At 32.6% G+C, this 20672-nt stretch overlaps 2 protein-coding genes across 2 annotated transcripts; both read left to right on the forward strand.

Annotated features, from left to right (window-relative positions):
• The first annotated feature begins 1092 nt into the window (after positions 1-1092).
• LOC117924635 (RING-H2 finger protein ATL43-like) lies at positions 1093-3060 on the forward strand. Its single transcript, XM_034843320.1, has one exon. The coding sequence runs from the start codon at positions 1444-1446 to the stop codon at positions 2752-2754; it is 1311 nt and encodes a 436-aa protein (XP_034699211.1). The 5' UTR covers positions 1093-1443; the 3' UTR covers positions 2755-3060.
• Positions 3061-6442: 3382 nt separating this feature from the next.
• On the forward strand, positions 6443-20623 carry LOC117925349 (extracellular ribonuclease-like). Its single transcript, XM_034844348.1, has 9 exons — positions 6443-6446; positions 9274-9378; positions 12761-12909; positions 13049-13113; positions 13216-13280; positions 17518-17604; positions 17690-17820; positions 19234-19339; positions 20124-20623. Exons 1-9 carry the CDS (start codon positions 6443-6445, stop codon positions 20324-20326), a joined length of 915 nt encoding a protein of 304 aa, XP_034700239.1. The 3' UTR covers positions 20327-20623.
• Positions 20624-20672: the final 49 nt, after the last annotated feature.

Consider the following 20672-nt stretch of genomic DNA (forward strand, 5'->3'; position numbering starts at 1 on the left):
CAAACATCTTCTACTATCTCGATAATTTATCCTTTATAACAATTATCCTTTTTTTTTATAGTAATTTTATGAAAGGTTTTCATCATTTTTAACATTTAAAATTTTTACCATCAAAATTCTTTTCAAATGTTAAAAAACGATAAAAACGCTTACTAAAATTACCATCGAACAAGCTTTTAGTTGGTCTTTGATTTTTCAACTATCCCATTACCTACCATCATGAATTCATATAAATGTCGAAGTACAGAGCTAAATCTATGTCATTGAATGAAGTTGTAAAGAAATGATACTTACGTGATACTCTTTTACCTCGTAATGAACTCTAATTGGATGATAGTTTTCTATTTCAATTTTGATTCCGTTGTCTTAATAGAACATTAAATTAGGAAATCAAAAGTGATGAATTAGTTGCTACTTACGCATCAACATAATAAAGCAGCCCCCTTCCATATCGACATGGTTTCACCTATGTGCTCACATGAAACAATAAAATGATGAGGACACCAAGCATTAGACACACTTGCCCTTGAAATTACGCTGATTAGACTCCAAGAGACAAGCCATCCACGATATCCCTTGGGCACCATTGAGATAAATACTCCATGTCAATTCAATTCTCCTTCAACCCTAGTCTCCAACCCAACCCACCCCAAACCTCCAATTCATCAATTCACAAGACCATCTTGGGGCTCCACCTCACCAAAATAATTCCTAAATGTACTACCATAAAATTAGGATTCGTAGCCATAGCTCGTGTTACATGGATCATGTTTGTGTCGTATCAAAACTCAAACATTCTACTCAATAGATTAACTCGTGCCCAAATATGACATAATAATTAAATAAAAATCATTTTATATAATTCATTTAATTTATTTAATAATCCGACCAAATTCAATGAAATTTACTTCACTCAAACCCATGAAATTAAAACGCAAAGAAAAAGCGCAGAAAAGGCAAGATCATAAGCTGAAAACAAAAATTGCAAATTGGGCGGCAGCATCCTGTGTCACGTGTTGGGGCACAGTAGCAGGGGGATGGGGGGTGTTTGGGCGTGATATCTGTTCTTGGTGTTGCGGAGTGGGAGTGCTACATAGTGTATTGGAATTAGATCTGGATGGATCCGTGTCTCTGGAAATGAAGATTCACTTTTCTGCTTGTGATGACGACAGGCGGTTAACCTTCCCAACCAACTCGCTTCTCTTTCTCTCGTGTTCTGTTACTGTCTGGGCGGGGGTCTATTTAATTTATATGGGCTTTCTACATTTGCTTTTGTGGGGGTCATAAATTATTATTAACTCGATCACCATTCTAGGCCACTTGCCGCTGCTTTTGTCTTTGTCTTCTCTTCTTGTTCGTATGCTCATGTGTTAGAATTCTCCCCCCCTCTTCTCTTCATCCTCTCTCTCCCACCACCTTTTTTTGTTCTTCTGACGGCAAATCATGAGTCTTCTCGGTTTCTCGTGTCTAGTCTTTTGGCTCTTCTTCTGTGTAGATGGTGGAGTTGGAGCCGATGATGTGGTGGTGGTGGCCGCTAATCCTTCGCAGTCTCCGCCACTGCCGCCGCAGGCCTTGCCCAGGCCTAATTTTTCTCCGTTTAGGCCGAGTATAGCGGTGATAGTGGGGGTTCTCACTACTATGTTCTCCATTACTTTTCTTCTTCTTCTCTACGCCAAACACTGCAAGAGAGGAAACGGCGTTGTTTACACCGGAACGCCTCCGCTTTCCTCCGCTGCCAGGAAAAACTCCGGCATTGACAGAACGGTGATCGAGTCGCTGCCGGTTTTCCGATTCGCGTCGCTCCGCGGCCAGAAGGACGGGCTCGAGTGCGCTGTTTGCTTGAACCGGTTCGAGCCCACCGAAATCCTGCGGCTGTTGCCGAAATGCAAGCACGCTTTCCACGTCGAATGCGTGGACACCTGGCTCGACGCCCACTCCACCTGCCCTCTCTGCCGCTACCGAGTCGACCCGGAGGATATCCTCCTCGTGGAAGAGCCGAAGACCTCGGTGGCACCACTGCCGGAGCCAGACCCTCCCGAGGCCGAAAAACCGGACGCCGAACCACGAAACCCAGAAGTCCGGCGAGTTTCGGGGAGGCATTCGTCGGCGGGGGAGAGGCGCAGTGGGTTAGTCCAAATCGTCTTACACAAACCTGACGAAACGACGTCATCGAGGAGGTCCCTCGACAGCTCCAGCTCCAGCTCAAGAAAGAGAAACGAGCCCGTAGCCGTGGGATGCTTTGACAGACCGAGAAAAGACGAATTGCTGCTTACCAGCGAAGACAGAAACAGCTTCGAGCGGCGGCTGGACCACCGGATCATAGTCTCCGCCGCTGGATCGGGAGGGTTCCACCAGCGGTGGAGCGACGTACAGCCGTCGGATCTACTGTATCTACGGTCAGAAATGATAATAAGCGACAACCGTCGATTGTCATCCGTATCGGGATCTAGGCCGTCGCTTTCATCAAAGGGCCGACAGCATCGTCAGAGCCATCAGCTGCAGCTACACTCAAACAGGAAGGATGGAGAGCAGTGTCATGGAACCATTGAAGGCGGCAGCTGGAGTGGCAGAAGTGTAATTAATTCAAGAAGCGTGTCGGAAATCACGGGCCTCAGCAGACTAGGTAGTAACTACCATCACCTCGACCGTCACCATCAACAGCGACAGGCAGGTGTCGTGTCGAGATGGTTGGCCTGGATCTCGCAATCGCGGCCATCTATACGGTCAGAACGAGCCGGCACTGTAGCATTGTAGCGGGAATGGTTAGTTATGCTGTCCGGGATGGCTCCAGGAAATATTGCAATTTTATTTTCTAAATAGAAGAAAAAAAGGACCGTCAGAGGGCAGGAGGCATGGATATTCCAGACAACTGCTGATGACCAATCAACACGTGGATCCAATGCATGGAATCGCTCGAGAGCAACTTCTTTTTTATATTTAATTTTTTTTAAAAAGATATTATTCATATTTCGGATATATATCCGATGCCACGTTGGCTATTTTTTCAAATAATAGATGAATATTTTTATTTTGTATAGAGATTATTACAAATTAATTTCATAATCATTTATTTATTTAAAATAATAATAATTTGAATTTTGTCCAAGTCCCATGTATGCATATTATATTATAAGAAATCTTCAGAAAATATATTGAAAATGTGAAATTTGTTTATTCCAATAACATGGATTTTGAAATAATTAATTTGCAACATTTTTATGATATTAAAAAAACCTTTAAAATAAGTGCAGAAATAATATTTTCCGTGAAAATTTTATAAATTAGAGCCCTTTGGGCATGTTTTTAAAAACAAAAAATTATTTAATTTTTTTTTTAAATAAAATAAAATAAATAATAATTTTTAAAACATAAATAAGAATTATTTTTATTGATTTTTAAAAAATAAAATAAAAATATGGGTCGGTTTTATTACCATTTTAGTACGATTTTATATGACCACTAATTTTTTTTATGTTTTGGGAAAAGTAATATTTGAAAAGTGATTTTTCTTTAATTTTTAAAGAATCCTAAAGTTAGTATATTTCTACAATGGGAGTGGGGAGATGAGTCATTGAAGCCAAATACTTTGGCAAGTCTCTTTCAAAGAGGAAAAAAAAAGGGACAGGTATTGAAAGTGGAAATAAGCAGCAAATTGTACAAGGTTTAATGGAAGAAGGGAAGATGGAGGGGGGAGTAGTTGGGATATTCAAGTGTTTCATCATTTATGTTACATGTTTTGAATTAAGTATGATTTAACTTTTTCAGTCATCTTTCCAATCTGGGGGCCAAAATTATTACTATCAGACAAATGGGCTGTCAGTGTGAAGATTTTTTTTTTTTTGGAATTATCAATAATTACTATTTTAAACTATCTTTTTCTTATAAATAAATAAAAAATGAATGTGTTTTTGTTAAAGTGTGGCCAAAAAATGATAGATGGTTAGAGTTTTAAAATTAATTTTAATTATATTTTATTTTTTTTTGTATTTTTTTAAATGAAAATGAAATATAAAAAAATAATTTTCCTTATTATTATTTTTTCTTTTCAATAATTAAACTTAGCTTGACATCTATCAATCTACTAATTTAATGCTATTTATTAAACTACCTGGTTTATTTATTTCTTTATATTTGATATTTGAATATAATGAAATTTGTATTAATTACATTATTCATATTGAATATAATATAAAAATGGAAATAAGATTAATGATAGTAAAATAAGAAAAAAATAAAAAATAAAAATAAAATGATAAAAAGATACTGATTTCTCTTCAAAATTTATCCCTCCATAAAAAATAAGAATGTGAAAAAAAATTGAGAACATAAATGAAAACTAAAAACTAAAAACTAAAAATAAAAATAAAGAAAACTGATTAAAAAAACATTGGTTTACATTATATCAATAGTAAATTAGAAAAACAAAATAAAAATAAAAATAAAAAAATTAAAATGGTTAAAAAATATTGGTTTCTATTCATGATCCATTATACTATCATTACTTATCTTTCTTTTTCTTTTTTTCTCTTTTTATACATTTTTTTTTTTGTATTCAATTTATTTTGCTTTTTAGTTATTTTGGATGCTTCAATGTTATATTAATAACTAAAATACATGCTATAAATATAGCTCTAAATTTTTTATATTCAAAAACAAATTTTTATTTAATATATGGTGGTTAAATGTATTTAGGTTTAGGAATGGCAACAGGGCGGGTTCGGGACGGGTCGCCCCTATCCCAACCCCACCCCGTTTAGCTTTTTTTTTTTTTTTTTTTTTTAAATTTTTTATTACTTTAAAAAATTTTAATTACATTAAAATAAATATATTTTATAAATAATAAAATTATTATATTTTTTATAACTTATTTTATTAAAAAATTTATTATTATCTATATATTAAAAATATTAAAATTTAAATTTAAATTAAATTAATTTTAAAATTAAATTAAATTAAAATTTAAAATTAATTTTATATGTAAACGGGGCGGGGCGGGGCGGGGCAATACCCGAACCTGCCCCGGGTTTTAAAAAAAAATCTCAAACCCGTCCCAAACCCGTTTAATAAATTTTAACCCCGTCCCATTAGGGGCGGGGCGGGGCGGGTACCCGAAAAAACCCGCCCCATTGCCATCCCTATTTAGGTTAATAAAAAATAAAATTTATTTGATAAAAAAAAGTGCAAACTCTGATATATAGTGACTCGATACGACAGACTTACATCCACTCTCTTTTTGCTTCAATCGTAATAGAGTTTTCAAGTTTTATATTTAGATTATTGTTTTCGAAGGACCTTTGAGCAATACCTCGAGAAAATACCTTACTCTTCAATCAATTTTTAAATGATATCTCACATTTAAAAATATCGTGTCATGAGATATTTGTTCAACTACTCGTTGTGTTTTTTAATTTCATATCATTTCTATTATGACATGGTTGAATTATGTATAATCGATTATTTGGAAAGTACGTGGCATTGAATTGATGTGATACCATTAAGACATTGAATATATTGTCCTCATTCCTCATCATCAAAGTGGAAAATATTTTCCTTAAATTCTAAAATAGGGCACATCCAACAAGACTCATACTTAAAACCTTCCAATTTAATTTGATGGACAAGAGACTTTTGTCTTTTATTGGATATGGGTCCAAGACAATAGGAAAGAGTCATGTGCCACACCCACCTCAACTACCTAACTATGAGTGAACTTCTTTAAATACTCAAAATTAATATTTAAATTAGGGTTTTGGCTATTTTTGATAATATATCAAAAAAAAATGTTCATCAATCATTAAAAATGTCACATTTTGTATTTGGTAAATAGTTTTATTACTCAAACTTAATTATATGAAAAATATAATTAAAATTAAGAATTAATTTATTAAAAGATATGAAATAATCTTCATATTTGTGAATTTAACTTCTGTGTTTTTGTTTGAAGAGTAATCAATTTTGATATAAATATCTTTGATTATTTCAAATATTTACAAGTAGGTTTTAAAAGAAAGTAATTATTTTTATAAGAAAAAAAAGATGGTATTTTTGTTAAAATATGGTAAAAAATGATGAAATGTTATATTTCTAAAATTGGATTTTCAACGACCATTAATCAAATTATCCTAAAATCAATTAAAAACTCATGTATTTTTAAAATATTTAATCTTTATATAAAATAGGAAAAATAAATTAAATAAATATGAAAAGTTAATAAAGTCCAATTTAGATTTTTTTTTTTCATTTATTTATTTTTTTCATAAATTGGATCTCCAACTTGGGTAAGTCAACAACACATTCATTCTTATTCTTTAATTTCATAAATCCAAAATCTGCATAGACAAATTTTATTATGTCACATATATTTTTTCTTTTAAAATGAAAATAATACTTCATAAGTTTATATTGTCTTAATTTTAATTTGTACTATACTTGTAATGTAAAAATGGGTAAATATAATTGTTATAAAAGAAAATATATTCAACATTTATTTTCTTATAATTTTTTTTTAAATAATTAAAATCGATATAAATATAAAAGAAAATACATTATTGGCTAGAGTTCACGTGCCTTTCACGTGGACCAAGCCTAGTTATAGACTTATAGTAAATGATAGTATCCTTTGAACTTGGAAGTAAGAAAGAGCATTGGGAAATGGGAAGTGAAGGAAACGATGATGGTGGAAAGTTAAAGGGAAGATTTTGAAGTGAAAATTACTTTTCAAGGAAAGTGTGTCATCCATCCCCTTGATGTGGAAGGAAAAGCTTTTTGAAATGCCTTTCCATTTTCATTATTTTACTACCTTACCTTTTTATGATTCACTTAGTGGGTGAAGAAATAAACACAAAAATGATTTACTTTTTCCATCAAAATTAACATGTTTTTTTTTTTCTTGTTTTTAAAAATAGAAAATTATTTTTAAAAACTTATAATATTGTGTGACCTTGTTCTCTGAAAATAATTTTTAAAAAGAAAGTGAAATAAAAAACAATTTTTAGAGAATAAGTAAGAGTTATTTTCACTATTTTTTTAAAAACAAAACAAAAATATGAACTCTTTTCACTATATTTTCTTAAATTTATTTTTAAGTTAAAGAATAAAAAAATAAATTTTTAAAACAAATTTCAGAAAATATTACCAAATGAACCCTAAATTGGCATTGGTATATATTTGATTTTTTTGTTTTAAAAAACATAAAATAATAATAACTATATGATAACTTTTTTTAAAAAAATAATTTTTTGTTATTTGAAAAAAAAAAAACAGAAAACTAGATTTTTTTAAAGAATATATTTAAGTTGTTTTTTTTTTTTTTTTTCACTTGTGTTTTTTTATAAAAAAAAATACTTATATAAATAGGAAGAATGGTTAAAAATAAAACATTATATATAAAATTTATTTTAAAAACATAAAAAATATATTAAAAATACGTGAAGTTATAAAATATATTTTAAAATATAGAAAATATGTAAAAAACATTTGAAGTTCACAAACAGGCTTTTGTTTTACGAAACATTAAAAAATAATTTTCAATTTTTTTTTAAAACACTTTTCAAATAGAACTTAAATTTCAAATAGAGCATAAATTTAAAATTAATAATTTTTACAAATTATTTAAAAAACTATAAATATTAAAACAAAATTGCTATTAAGAATTGTAGCGATTCCAATAGTAATACTTAAAAACACCGAGACCACGTTTAGTTGTTCGGATATAACATAGGATATGATAGTATATCATATTATATGTTTGGTTAGTGATGGGATATGATAAGTTATCTCATCACTTATTTTATCCTATGATTAACTAAACATGAAATGAAATGAAATGAGTGGTGAGATATATTATTTACCCTCTATTTTTCATGTATTTCATATGAGATATGTTACTCCCGTGGTAAATATGGGATATACATATCTCATACATTAAGGTTACGTTTGGTTGGCGGGATAAGATATGATATGATATGATATCCCATTTGATATGCATATCATAAAATATAATTCCAATGGGATATGATATCATTGAATATATATATTTTATGGACATGATATTTTAAGGTGGGATATTGAATGAGATATCTTATATTATATTTATATTTAATTTTTAAAATGAATAAAAAATAATATAAAATATATATTATTTTCAATATTTAAAATAAAAATTATATCACATTCAAATATTTTCTTTTTTAAAAAAATGAAAATTTTGTTATGTTTACAATATTTATGATTAAAATATTTAAACTTTATAAATAATTTTGTTATAAATATTTTTTTAGTTTTTTTAATCATAAATTTAATTTATAATAAAAGTTATTTTATAAAATGAGTATATTAAAAAACAAAAAATTTAATAATTTTTTATTTTATTTTTTATACATGAGATATGTGTATCTCATATCTTACTATGAGATTAACATAAAAATAATGGATAATATATCCCACCATTTATCCTATTTTATATTTTGTTGAATATAATATAGAATAAATGATGGGATAACTTATCCTATCCCATCACCGACAAAAAATGGGATATGATATCATATCATCTCTCTTATTATATCATATATAATAAAAATAAAATAAAAACTAAAAAAGTGTTTATAAAATAATATTAATACATGATATATAATTTATTTATATATATTAATTAAGATAAAAAAAATTGTTTATAAAGTTTAAATATTTTAATCATAAAATTGTTAAACATAAATGAAATATTATTTTTTTAAATAAAAGATATTTGAATGTAATATAATTTTTATTTAAACATGAAAAAATAATATATATTTTATATTATTTTTTATTCATTTCACATATTAAATATAAATATAATAAAATATATTATATCTCATATCCATTGAATATATTATTTTAAAATATTATATTCATAAAATATGTATATCCAATGATATTATATTTAATTGAAAATCATATCTTATGTATATCATATCCAATATGATATGATATTTTAAGATATACAAATCCTATCTTATCCTATTCTATTCGGTCAACTAATAGTCTAAAAAAAATAGGAGGGTATTTTTTTTTCTCATAAGAATATTATTTTTTTTTCCTTATATTTATATATATATATATATATATATATATATATTTTTTTTTTTTTTTTTTGCCCTTTTATATTTTGAAGGATTGGACCAATCGGAGAAGTTCCAAAAGCAAAGCTATGCAGTCCTCTACAATAATCAGCTGCACATTAATTTTCTGCAATCATACTCAGAAGAAATCATGGGAGCTATTCAAATTGAGCAGTTGTTTTCCACGTACCACTGTGCGGAAACCCAGCTGTCAGCTTCACTATAAATCAATCCAAAACCATAATTGGAGTCCCAATCCAATTTCCAGAAGCCCCACTAGGTTAGTGGCCCTTCATATACACGCTCTTTTCCTGTAGCTATAACCTGTTTGACGAAATGCCTCTGAGATGAGCTTTCTGTACATTGCAAATTGTAATAGGTAATGCTAATTTCACTAGAAACTCTTTTCTGAGTGGATATAGGTAGTATTTATTTGAGGGTTTATCAGAAGAATTGCACCAATGTTATTGTATCTATCTGGAAAAGCAATTTGAGAGAAGGGTTTAGTGTATTTTCTACTGTTATTGAGGAGTGTATGCATTGGGGAATTTTTGGATAGTTGGAATCTACTACATTTGGGTGCTGGGAAAAAGTAGAAGAAAATAAACTGGGGGTTCTTGGGAGGGAGATAAGAACTGTTTTCTCTTATGATGGAACAGAAAAAATAAAAATGACAATGAAAATATTTTTTGTTTTTGAGAACTGATTAAGTTCAATATTTTCTGAATTTGTTGTTCAACTTTTAAAAAATTGCAAGCAGTTGAAAATTTGGAAGGTCCCCAAGGGAACATGTTTATTGTTGTTGTTTCTAAAACAATCTAGTTTTAAGAACATGTTTGTGGAAAATCAATAGAAACTGCCATTTAAGCGGGCCTAATGCAACAATTCAGCTTCACTTTTGTGTGAGTTCTTGAGGTTTTGGATATGAAAATGACATTAAGCATAGCCATGAAACATATATTTCAAAATTCTATTCTCTCTTCTTTTCTTCAGTTTTCTCTGTCATTAATGTTTTGGGAATTTGTTTACAAAGTGTAATTCTTGATATTATTATTTAGATTTATGTTGAATTTGGGTACTCCTGCAATAATTCATTGGGTTGGGTGATTGTCTCATTGTGAGTCATTAACCATCTTTTTAATTTTTTCCTTTTGTAGTCATGCAAAAGAAATTGTTGTAGTCATAATGCAAGGTTGGTACATCTTGTCTTCCTGTTGAAGTCAAGGTTCCAATCCTTTTCACAAAAATCCCAACAACTGGTGCTTTGTTCCAGTCCATGCTTGATTTGATAGGCACTAAAACCAACCTTGATATTCCAAAACAGTAGAGGCCTGTTGGAACCTGACAAGCTCAACTTGAATATCCTCACTGTCAGTATTCCAAAGGGCACCATCAATCTATTGGTGAATTCCTCCCCTCTAGGCACCCCATGTCTAGATTCAATTCAGTTATACTGTTCAATTGAGGCAATCCCTACCATTGAATTCTTCGCAATTTGGTGGAACTGAAAGTGGTGTTCTGCATGTGAGATCCAACCAGTTGAACCTTATCTCTGTTGTGGGAATTCAATTTTCACTCAAGGATGCCCCAATCATGATCCCACAAGTGGGATATCTGCAGTAACCTGTCTTTTGCTTTCCTCATAGTACTTTTTGCACTAGGATTATTGGTTCTTGAACCTGGAACAATACAAGTTTTATGTAAGCCTGCTTCAATTTGATAATATAGATATCAGTAAAGTGTACTTTCCTGAAATGCCAAATTATTTAATTTGTAACTGCCTAGATGCATAAACTAAATAACACGGAAGTAGAGTTAAGTTATAATATCGATTATTTATTTTTTTAATAATAAGTTCCTAATGATAACTTAACTGCTTTTTATTTTAAAATATTTTTATTGTTTTTATTGTTTTTATTTTCAAGAAAAGAAAAATGTGTTAATGGGGTCAGTGAATACAGGCCCCAAATAGTCAACTCAGCAAGGTTTTAATCCCGAATATCCCAGTTATTTGGGTTGGCCACATGAATTTCTTTTTGCCATTTCACTTTATCTCGAGCTATTTCCTCCATTAAATCATTGACGCTTATATCTATTCTCATCATTTCTACTCACAATCTTTTTCGCTATTCATTTATTCTTTTGGTATCTTCATCTTGAATAGCATCACTCCTCCATGCTGGTGCATTCATAGTCATTTGTTGCACAGGGTGGAATCATCTTAGATGGAATTTCCTTATCTCATCCTTGATCAATGTCTTATCTTTCCCCAAATTGCCATCGATCATTCTTATCATCTTCATTCAGCTAAACTCTTTATTTATTTATTTATTTCTCATGAAAAGTTTGTTTTTTAGTTGTCTAAAATTCTGTACCACACACTATGGCTGGCTTTGTAGTGGTCTTGAAAATTTTCCATTTTAATTTCTTAGATGGTTTTTCATTGCACAACACTTCAATGCATTTCTCCACTTTATCCATCCTGCTGTTATTCTGTAGGTAAGGTCCTCTGTGATATCCCACTGAATGGATAATTGATCCAATACAACAGAATGATTGCTTTTAGTTTTAGGTATCCCGTGGTTATCAGTTTTCATTAGATCCTTGTTTCTATCCCTAGTTTTACTACAATTACTTTCAATATATTCCCTCTTAGGCATCAATCTTTTGGTGGAGGAACCCAACAAGAATTTTGTCTTGGGTGACTAGTGGTCATAGAGGGTCTTGAAGACACAAACATTGGATGTAGAGATAGGTGATTGCGTTGCTCCTTGTGGCAGCCTAGATTGGCTAATGAAGAAGCTGATAGGTTGACAAGAGAGCAGTTATTTCTCTTGTTGATTTTCTTGGAGATTTCATGCCCCCTTGAGTTTGATGCACTGTTTCCTTAGGGATGAGAAGTCAAAGAGTTTCTATGTTAGGGACTTCTGTTTTTGTTTTTTTTTAGGAGGGAGGGAGGACAGGGGGGTGTTAGAGAGAGAGAGAGAGAGAGAGAGAGGAAAATATGTACCTGACTTGTCTGAAAATTGCTCTCATCAAATTGAACCAATTGCTCTCATCAATTTTTTAGGAGGGAGGGAGGACGTGTCACACTTCTTTTTCCTTGCACTGGTATAGTAGACCAACCAACTAGAGCTTTTTAAATCTTATCTTTCCTTCCCTTCCCTTCTTTGGACCAAACACAACGATTAGTGTATTTGGGGGGGATTTATATTTATATGTTTATTTTTTATTTTTTAAGGGTCAATTGGTACTTTATTTGCTTTTTGATCTGGGGCAATCAATCCCACCTGGACCTCAGCCACTTGCAGTCAAGGCAATTTGGTAAAATGTAAGCTTCTCTAGTTTTTTTGTAGTCATCGTTTTGTCACTATGTCACTCTTATAAAATGTAAAACCATTTGAAATGGTCTCAATTTGTGTCTTATGGTACATCATCAATAATTAAAAGTTCTTTTATTTCTCAACTTTGATGTTGCCATTCCTATTCAAATAATATTTGTTAGTGTTTCTTGAATTCCACACCAATCTGAAGGTTTTCTAATCATTGCCTTTTCTATAGGGGCTTATGGAACTGCATGTGGTTCAGATTCTTTTTTATCTCATGGAGATGGGCTTCTCGGATTATCTTCATTTTCTTGTTTTGCTTCAATTTTGTTGCAGAGGCCTATGATCATTCATCTCTTTCACTTTCATATGATTGTGAAGATGTTAGCAGTTATTATGCCCAAGTGGAGCATTTGGAAGGTGAAGCGCTGAAGAAAAAATTGAATTCAATCATTTCAGAACATCGATCCTTGTCCTACAAAGAGGTGATTCTTTAGAGTACTTTTTTCCTCCTTACTACTGCTATGGGTGCCAGTATTATCAGTACAGCTATAATACTGATTCCTAATATTTATTCTGGTGCTTTTGTATCAGAAAGTCTGAATAATTGGCTCTGAAATACAGGTATGGAATGCTCTCAAGATTCTTGATGCTGCTGATGTAGATAATCCAGAAGCTTCGTTAGGAATGTATGTGGCTGATGTATCTAATATTTCTTTGAAAATGTTTAATTTGTACCTGTTACTTCAACTATTTGATTCATGCTATGTCACTTAGTTTCTTATGTGCAGAGTTGAAATTTACTCATTAAGAGTTGTCTCAAAGGGCTTGGCAGGAAAACCTGAAGGATGGAATAGTGAGTTAGCTAACTTCATTTTCTGGAGTTATATTGTTCTGGTGCTTAGTTTTTGAATACTATCATTTTCAACTTTAGGTTAACGTTTTAATGGTCATAGACATATGTTTAGGAATGATTTTGATGAGCAAGGGCCACAGAAGCAACAGGTAATGTATGCGTAATGCATATATGGGCCAATTTTCCTAGAAATATATGCTTCTCATCTGGTCATGATCCTCTCCCAAAATCTATCTTTGACAGGAACCTGTCTTGCTGGTTAGGTTTTACATCTAAATTTGACCAAAATGCTAAAACTTTGACACACAGACAAATGGATGAATTATACCATTTCAAGAATAAAATATGCAGATTCTTTGAAAACTATGGGCAGATGTGGAAATTAGCAGCCAGGAAACATACTTCACTTTTTTTTTGCTGTTTTGATTGTGAAATGTGAAAAATAAAATGTTTTCTTTATTCATGGAACTACCTAGAGGGGCGGTCAATAGGTTGCCCAAGCTTTTATGGTCCGATTTCAACTTTTAATATTCTTTTAGTTTCCCGTTAATTCAGGATCAACCATGTCAACTTCAAGGATATGAGAGACTGTAAAAGATTCAATCCACAATAATCAAGGACAGATGATGTACATGGAAGCCACCTACAGATACATCTATAGGTGTAAAACCACTGGTCCAATTGATAGCAAATCAAATCCATTAAATATGAAAAGAGGGTACATATTATCTTATTTAAATGCACCTACTCTTGAAGATCTTATATCGGTCAACACCTATATTACTCTTTCACGTCCTTGACATAGCACCTCGTGCTTCTAGTTGAGGCTAGTAGATCGACATGCCTCCTTATCTTTCCACCAAGAGGACTTTTAAGATTTGTTCTTAAAAGATTTTGAGAGTTAGAAGAATAGCATAGAGCTATGACAATGTTCTCAATTACGTTTGTAACTTTAGATAGTCTTAAACCTAGGTATTTATGTGCAAACCTAGGAGTTCTCAATTACGTTTGTAACTTTAAATAGTCTTAAACCTAGGTATTTATGTGCAAATCCTAGGAGTTTTTTAATTGGAATAACTTTGGAAGGCAATACATCAAAATGACAATTTCAAGTAATTTAAAAAATGTGAATTTTACTCTTTTAAAAAAAAAAAAAAAAATCCTAAACATGCCCAAATCGTCCTAAGGGAGACATTTGAATTGTCATAGGCTGTTTCAACTATCTCCTTGAAGATGTTCGTACTACTTATGGGTGGTTGAAGTGTGCCATGTTGAACATTTGAACAGTGGAGGGATGTTTGAATTGGCCTTATTAGGTGTTTTAACGACCTTCTTATTACACGTCCTAACATTTTTCCAACTTTAATATTTTTCATGTTTTGCTTTGTTTTTCAGCTTTACTCAATTTTATATTGCCATTACTTTGTCTCACATTTCCAAGCACATATTTACCTCATCTGAACTCGATTTTTTAGTAGCTTGAACTCAATAAACAACTGTTAAAACTCAAGGAGGTAAACTGTGTTGGATGAGTGCATAATTGAAATAAAATTGCCAACCTAATCTAGCTAGTTTAAAGCACCAACAAAATGTACTTCAATTTTTTTGGGCAATATGCTTTTTTGATCATCCTATCAAAGATGCATAAGTGTCATGTAACGCTCTATGTTGAGTGTGGGAATGGTAAGATAATGCCATCTGAAAGGTCCATACCTATATATTTGTACTTTCTAAAATGAAAAAATGTTGGTGTTGGAGAAAATATGCGGCTCACCACCTCTCATACCCAATTGCCTTCTTCCCTTAGCGCTTCCATAGCTCTATCTCTTAGACCTCCTACCTTTGACCCCAGACGACCTGCCTTTTGTCAAGGCTTTTTGGCTATTCATTTTCACCTCTTACTCCTATTGAGGATTAGCAAAAAGTGGGAACTGACTTTCATGGTAGCTTTGCATGTTAATGATACTTGTTAAGCTTAGGAGACCTGTAACAGCAAAAAGGCTTATGTAGTAAAGCCATAGCCTTCCAACGATCATGAGCAGCACCATTGCTAACCAGCAAACGAAAGACATGCAACTCCATGCATACTTTGGAATCTTTTAAAGCTAATAACCTTATTGGAAGACAGATAATAGGATAGGTGATATTTGGAGGCATTGGTGGGTGGGGTTGAGGGTGAAGATGGGGGTGCGATATGTGGCATTCATGCAAAATTTGTAAATTACTACAAAATGAAGAGTCACGGTCTGAAAAAGTTCTCTCTTGGCTGGACATATGACAGGTTCCCATGATCCTCCACTGCTCTCCAGCTAACTTGATCAATGTGTTATCCTTGGCCAGTAGGCCCAGTACAGTAAGTCTTCCATCCAAACATATTTGACCCTGAATTCTTCTTGAGCGCTTGACCTAGCTACTGCTTGTTACTTCTTAATGATCCTAGCTAGTGCTTTATGTCAACATGTACCCTAACTCTTCATTTTTCCTCTGTTTTGCGATTCTAGCTCATTTTAGTCAAGTACCAAGCTTCGATATCGAGTTGTTTTCTAGAAAGGAGGAGAAAATATAGGAAAATAAGAGTGTTTTCTCTATTTTGTGATTCTAGCTTATTGTAGCCAAGTACCTAGTTCTGGAACCAAGTCGTTTGGCAGAAAAGAAGAGAAAATAGAGGAAAAAGAGGGGAAGGAATGGTGGGTTTGTTAAAGGTTGGAAGATATGAAACTTTCTTCAAGAATACCAACTTTAACAAATTTTCACATCCATAATTTTGGCCACCACATAACATACAATATATGACAATAAAGGTTTGGGAGAGTGTTTGAGTAATATAAAGGTTTAGCATTATAATATGCCATCTTGATAGTATAGGTGCTTCATATTGTTGCCCATTTAGGTTGCAATTCATGGGCCAATTCATTTGTTGCAAAGATAAAACCGTGATGCTCCAAAACTGATCGCTATCATTTTCTTGCTTTCTTGTTGTTTTGAATTGTTATAGAACGGCTTTATTTCAGGGATAGTTGGTAGGATGAAGCCTTAATGGATATAGCAAGGATGTCAGGGATGCGGCTTGGGCATAGTAGGTCTGGACACCTAGGATGAAACAGCCTTCTATGGTAGTGGCACTATCCCATAGAATGAATTATCTTAAAAATGAAACATCCAGTTTTCTTTTTTTAAGGATGGGTTTAAATTGATAGTGATACATATTATTGGACTTGAACAACATGCTGTACCTCATTGATTGGCCATTTATGTTATGGCACAGTAATAGAACAGTACAGAGAAGAAGAATATAGGGGAGAGGAAAAGAATACCTGGGCCGTAGTTTAGTACTACTAGTTTAGTGTTGAAAATTTCACATTGCAAAACATGACTAAAATTGACCTCAACTATAGTTCAGTTGATGTAGTTTAGTAGTGAGTATTCCTGTCACAACAACAAGCTCAGAGTCGACCTTGCTTTGATACCAATTGATGTAGACAAATAGAAGTAGACGAGGGAAATTCTAAAGAAATAAAAAAATATTATTAATAAAAAAAGGCTGAAGTATTTAACATCACCAAGTTTATATAGATTAACAATCCTATTTGTAGTAGGAAACTAAATTTAATAATCCTAAACTCTAATAAAACTGTCACTAAACAATAATAACTCTAAAATAAATAATAAATAATGAAATCTACCACTTCCTATATTCATGCCTAACATAAGTGTGTAATTTAACATCTTTACCGCTATCCAATGGTCACTTGATCTTGAGACTAACCATACTTTAGGGCATGCTGGTCTTAGATTTATTTCATTATAATGTGTTATTTGGTCTCACTTCTTGTAGTTGCATTAGCATTATGTATTAACTATACTGAAGTTGTTGTTGCTAATATAATATTTTATTATAAATAACTTACGACCTTGTTTGCTACCAGTCTTACCCTGATTTCGTTCTGAATTGTGTTACAGTTTAACCAACTTAATTTTATATATTGGCTTATAGCCTGCGAGTTAGCTGCAAGATGCTCTTCAATATCTTCTATATATCAAATGCAAAATATCTATGAGTGTCAATATATATGTCCAAAATTCCTGTCATAATTTTCCTTGTTATACTGCAGATTCTATGCTCTTTCTTAATCAGTAACTGTCATTCTCTCTGCATTTTTATTATCTCAATCTGATCGTTGGTATTTTCTTAGCTCCTGCAACATGTGTGTGAGTATTAATGGTACTTTTTTTTCAGGGGAACACCTATGGCCTCGGTCTTATGGTTTAATTGATCATCCCTCCTTGACTGATTTACACAACATTCGCCCTGCAGATGTGAATGGTAAGATGGGTTTTTCCAGGTGTCATTGGAAAGTTGATCTTATTAAACTAGATCTTTAATGGAACGTAGTTAAAGTTTCTTGCAGTGAATTCATCTAGGGGAAACAAATACTATGGAGAATGTGGTGTCAAGTCAAACAAGTGTTTGAAGCCAGCAAACAAGGAAGCGGCTTCTGACACAGAAACAGACAAGGAGAAATGGACACCACCTCTGCAGGTTCATTCTTTACTATTGGCAGTTGCAATATTTTTGGTTGTGTATGCTCTTTCAGCAGCCTAAGTTGTTTTTTTTTGTTTTTCTTTTTTCTTTTTGAAAGGCTTCAACAGCATATGCTGATTGCTACATCCTGATGTCACATTTCTGAACATAACTTGGCTCACTTGTGAGTTTGTGTGCTTGTTGGTCATGGGCAAGCATCATGTTGACAGTAGTCACATCTGAGTTCAGTCTGCAGCCAATTTTCATTTATTTAAAATATGTCTAAACTGCCCAGAAACGGGTGAACCTTGTTAGCTACCATAGATGTATATTAAATTTGTCCCCTGACCTGAAGGCTGAAGTCTTTTTCCCCCTAACATAACAGAGGATGAGTTGGTGATAAGTTTACACATGTAAGACATCATAAATTTTTTAAAAGACTAATAGTCCATTAATATAGCACTTTACCACTTACCCACACAAAAACATCAAAATAGGTATTTGGGCAGATGCTTTTAGAAGGTCCTATTATTTACTTTAGGGATAACATAAAACTTAGAGATGATTAATAAGAGTGTGTTTGGTAGTATTTTTATTTGAAGTACTTTTAGTAGAAGTGTTTTCTTCAGAAGTGTTTTTCAGAGAATCATCTATCAAGTGTTTCTCCAGGAAACACTACAAATAATTTGTCAACTTTTTAATAGTGCTTTCCAAGTTTTGCCAAATGTCTGATTTTTTTTTTTTTTTCAAAAATGCTTTTTGTGATAGAAGTTCTTTCTAAAAGCATTGCCAAACGGATGCTAAATCTGATCCAAGCGTGATGCTTGGTAATGCTTGACAATAAAATTCTCGAACTTAGCCTTTCAGTCTCAAAGGGCATAATTTGAGATGGCAAAGCTTGTTATGGCATGTTTTCGTGTTGTTATCATCAAATTTCAATTACTGAACCTCAATCACGTTAATGACTATTTCGTATTTGAGCATGCTTTGGCCTTTTTGGTTCTGCCATCGGTCACAGACTTTCAAAATTTGACATTCTGACTCTTTCCTCATTGTATTATGTACTGAACTCATGGCCTCAGGACCAGTTTCCAATTATTCATGGTTTACACTTTACTAGTATTTTTCCCCCAAAAAGAAGTGGAATCTTCGTTGATAATGAAGAAGATACATTTTGTACTAGTATTTGGGAAAAGTTTAGGAGCTGGCACACATCTACAAATGAAGCCTGTTTGAATGTCTGTACTCCTACCTTATCACATTTTTTCATTATTAGGGTCCCTCGTGGTGGTTTCTCCACCTGGAAAAAGAAATTTATCATTTTTCTTAAACCAAGTTCTGGTGCATTTAATTTGTTGCATTCATTCTTTACCTTTTCTTATAAAACCATTATTGCATGCTCAACTTATTTTCCACGTTATGTGATTTCAGGTTAGAGGGGATATTGCAAGGGCATTAATGTACATGGCTGTGGGTTATGGGTTTCATCAACCAGGTGGTGGCCCTGGCCTTCAACTGTCTGATTCTCCAAGCATAAGTAGGTCAAAAATATTTTAGTAGGATGATCTCTCTCTCTCTCTCTCTCTCTCTCTCTCTCTCTGTAAACTTTATGCTCTTGATGAGAAAACCAATGGAGGCTAGACCTTATTTACTCATTTATTTGCATGAACTTGCCTGATCCTCTTAAGCATACCCATCGTTTATTTTGTGCTATTTTTTGACATTCACTAAACAATTAAATTAGACTATACTAGCCAAATTTTGGAAATTGCTCTTTGGTTAATCTCGGCCTTTCTTTTAACGTTTGTAGAGTTCAATTTTTCTTGTTTACATTTTTCTGATCTTCAATTTGGAGCTTAACTAATATGTTTCTTGAATGTTTTTTCTATTTCTTATGACTTCCCTCAGTCAAACACAGAATGTTACCACTTTGCCTTGTTTTGCAGCTTTTCATTTTATTGGGCTGTTTTCCTTTTTCTTTTCATGTCCATCTTCCTTCATTTTTCTTTTTCTTGTTCGTCCCAAAACCCTAAAAATTGACTTAAGCAACAAGCTTTGTTGCAAAAGAGCCTGTTGCTTTTATGTACTTCTTACATAGTCTTCATTACTGTTTCATGAAACATCAAAATGATGCTATTAAGAAAATGAAAGAATTCAAAATCTAAAACCGAACCTGGTAGCCTCTTCATGAAATTCAAATTTGTTGGTCCATGTTCTATTGTGTCTCCTACTTCAGAAGTTAAAGTTGTGTAGCTTGTGAAATTAGACATTGAATGGCTTGACATAGATGATAATGTTTGTCTGGTCACCTGTTTCTGTAGGAAACAGGGAGATGGGACTGCTGTCTACGTTGTTGGAATGGAATGAAATTGACCCACCATCAAGAGAAGAGAAGTTGAGAAATGAGAGAATATGCAAGCTCTACCAGCACAACAGAAATCCATTCGTTGATCATCCAGAATATGCCAATCTTATATGGAAGCAAGCTACTCCAAGCCAACGGAATCGTTACAACCCTTCCTAAAGACATGGATCAATGACATTTCAGTACAACGGTCAAGGGAGAGATCAAAAGGAGGGATCTCAATCCTGACTGTGAACCCATTTATTCATCTTTATCTAAACTTTGCTGTGAATGGGTATTGGAAAAGCAGAGAAGTTAAAAAATTTGGATGCTTAGAGCCCTCCAAGTGCTCTATTGCACTTGTAACTAGCAAACGAAGAATCTATATCCAACACTGATTTTGTCCATTGTAGATATATTTAAAGGTTGACACCCATAATTAATTTTAATTTAATGATTATGAATTTATTATGCCTTTATTACTTAAATTATATTGTTACTTAGTAGGACAATTGATCAAGTTGAA

This window comes from Vitis riparia, chromosome 11, assembly GCF_004353265.1.
Source record: "Vitis riparia cultivar Riparia Gloire de Montpellier isolate 1030 chromosome 11, EGFV_Vit.rip_1.0, whole genome shotgun sequence".
NCBI lineage: Eukaryota > Viridiplantae > Streptophyta > Magnoliopsida > Vitales > Vitaceae > Vitis > Vitis riparia.

What these genes read in the sequence shown, in the direction of transcription:
- LOC117924635 (XM_034843320.1), top strand. Translation starts at nt 1,444, where the DNA reads ATGAGTCTTCTCGGTTTCTCGTGTCTAGTCTTTTGGCTCTTCTTCTGT.
- LOC117925349 (XM_034844348.1), top strand. An exon ending in ATTTCCAGAAGCCCCACTAG is followed by an intron (nt 9,379 to 12,760) that starts GTTAGTGGCCCT and finishes ATTTTGTTGCAG; the next exon opens with AGGCCTATGATCATTCATCT. An exon ending in GTCTGATTCTCCAAGCATAA is followed by an intron (nt 19,340 to 20,123) that starts GTAGGTCAAAAA and finishes CTGTTTCTGTAG; the next exon opens with GAAACAGGGAGATGGGACTG.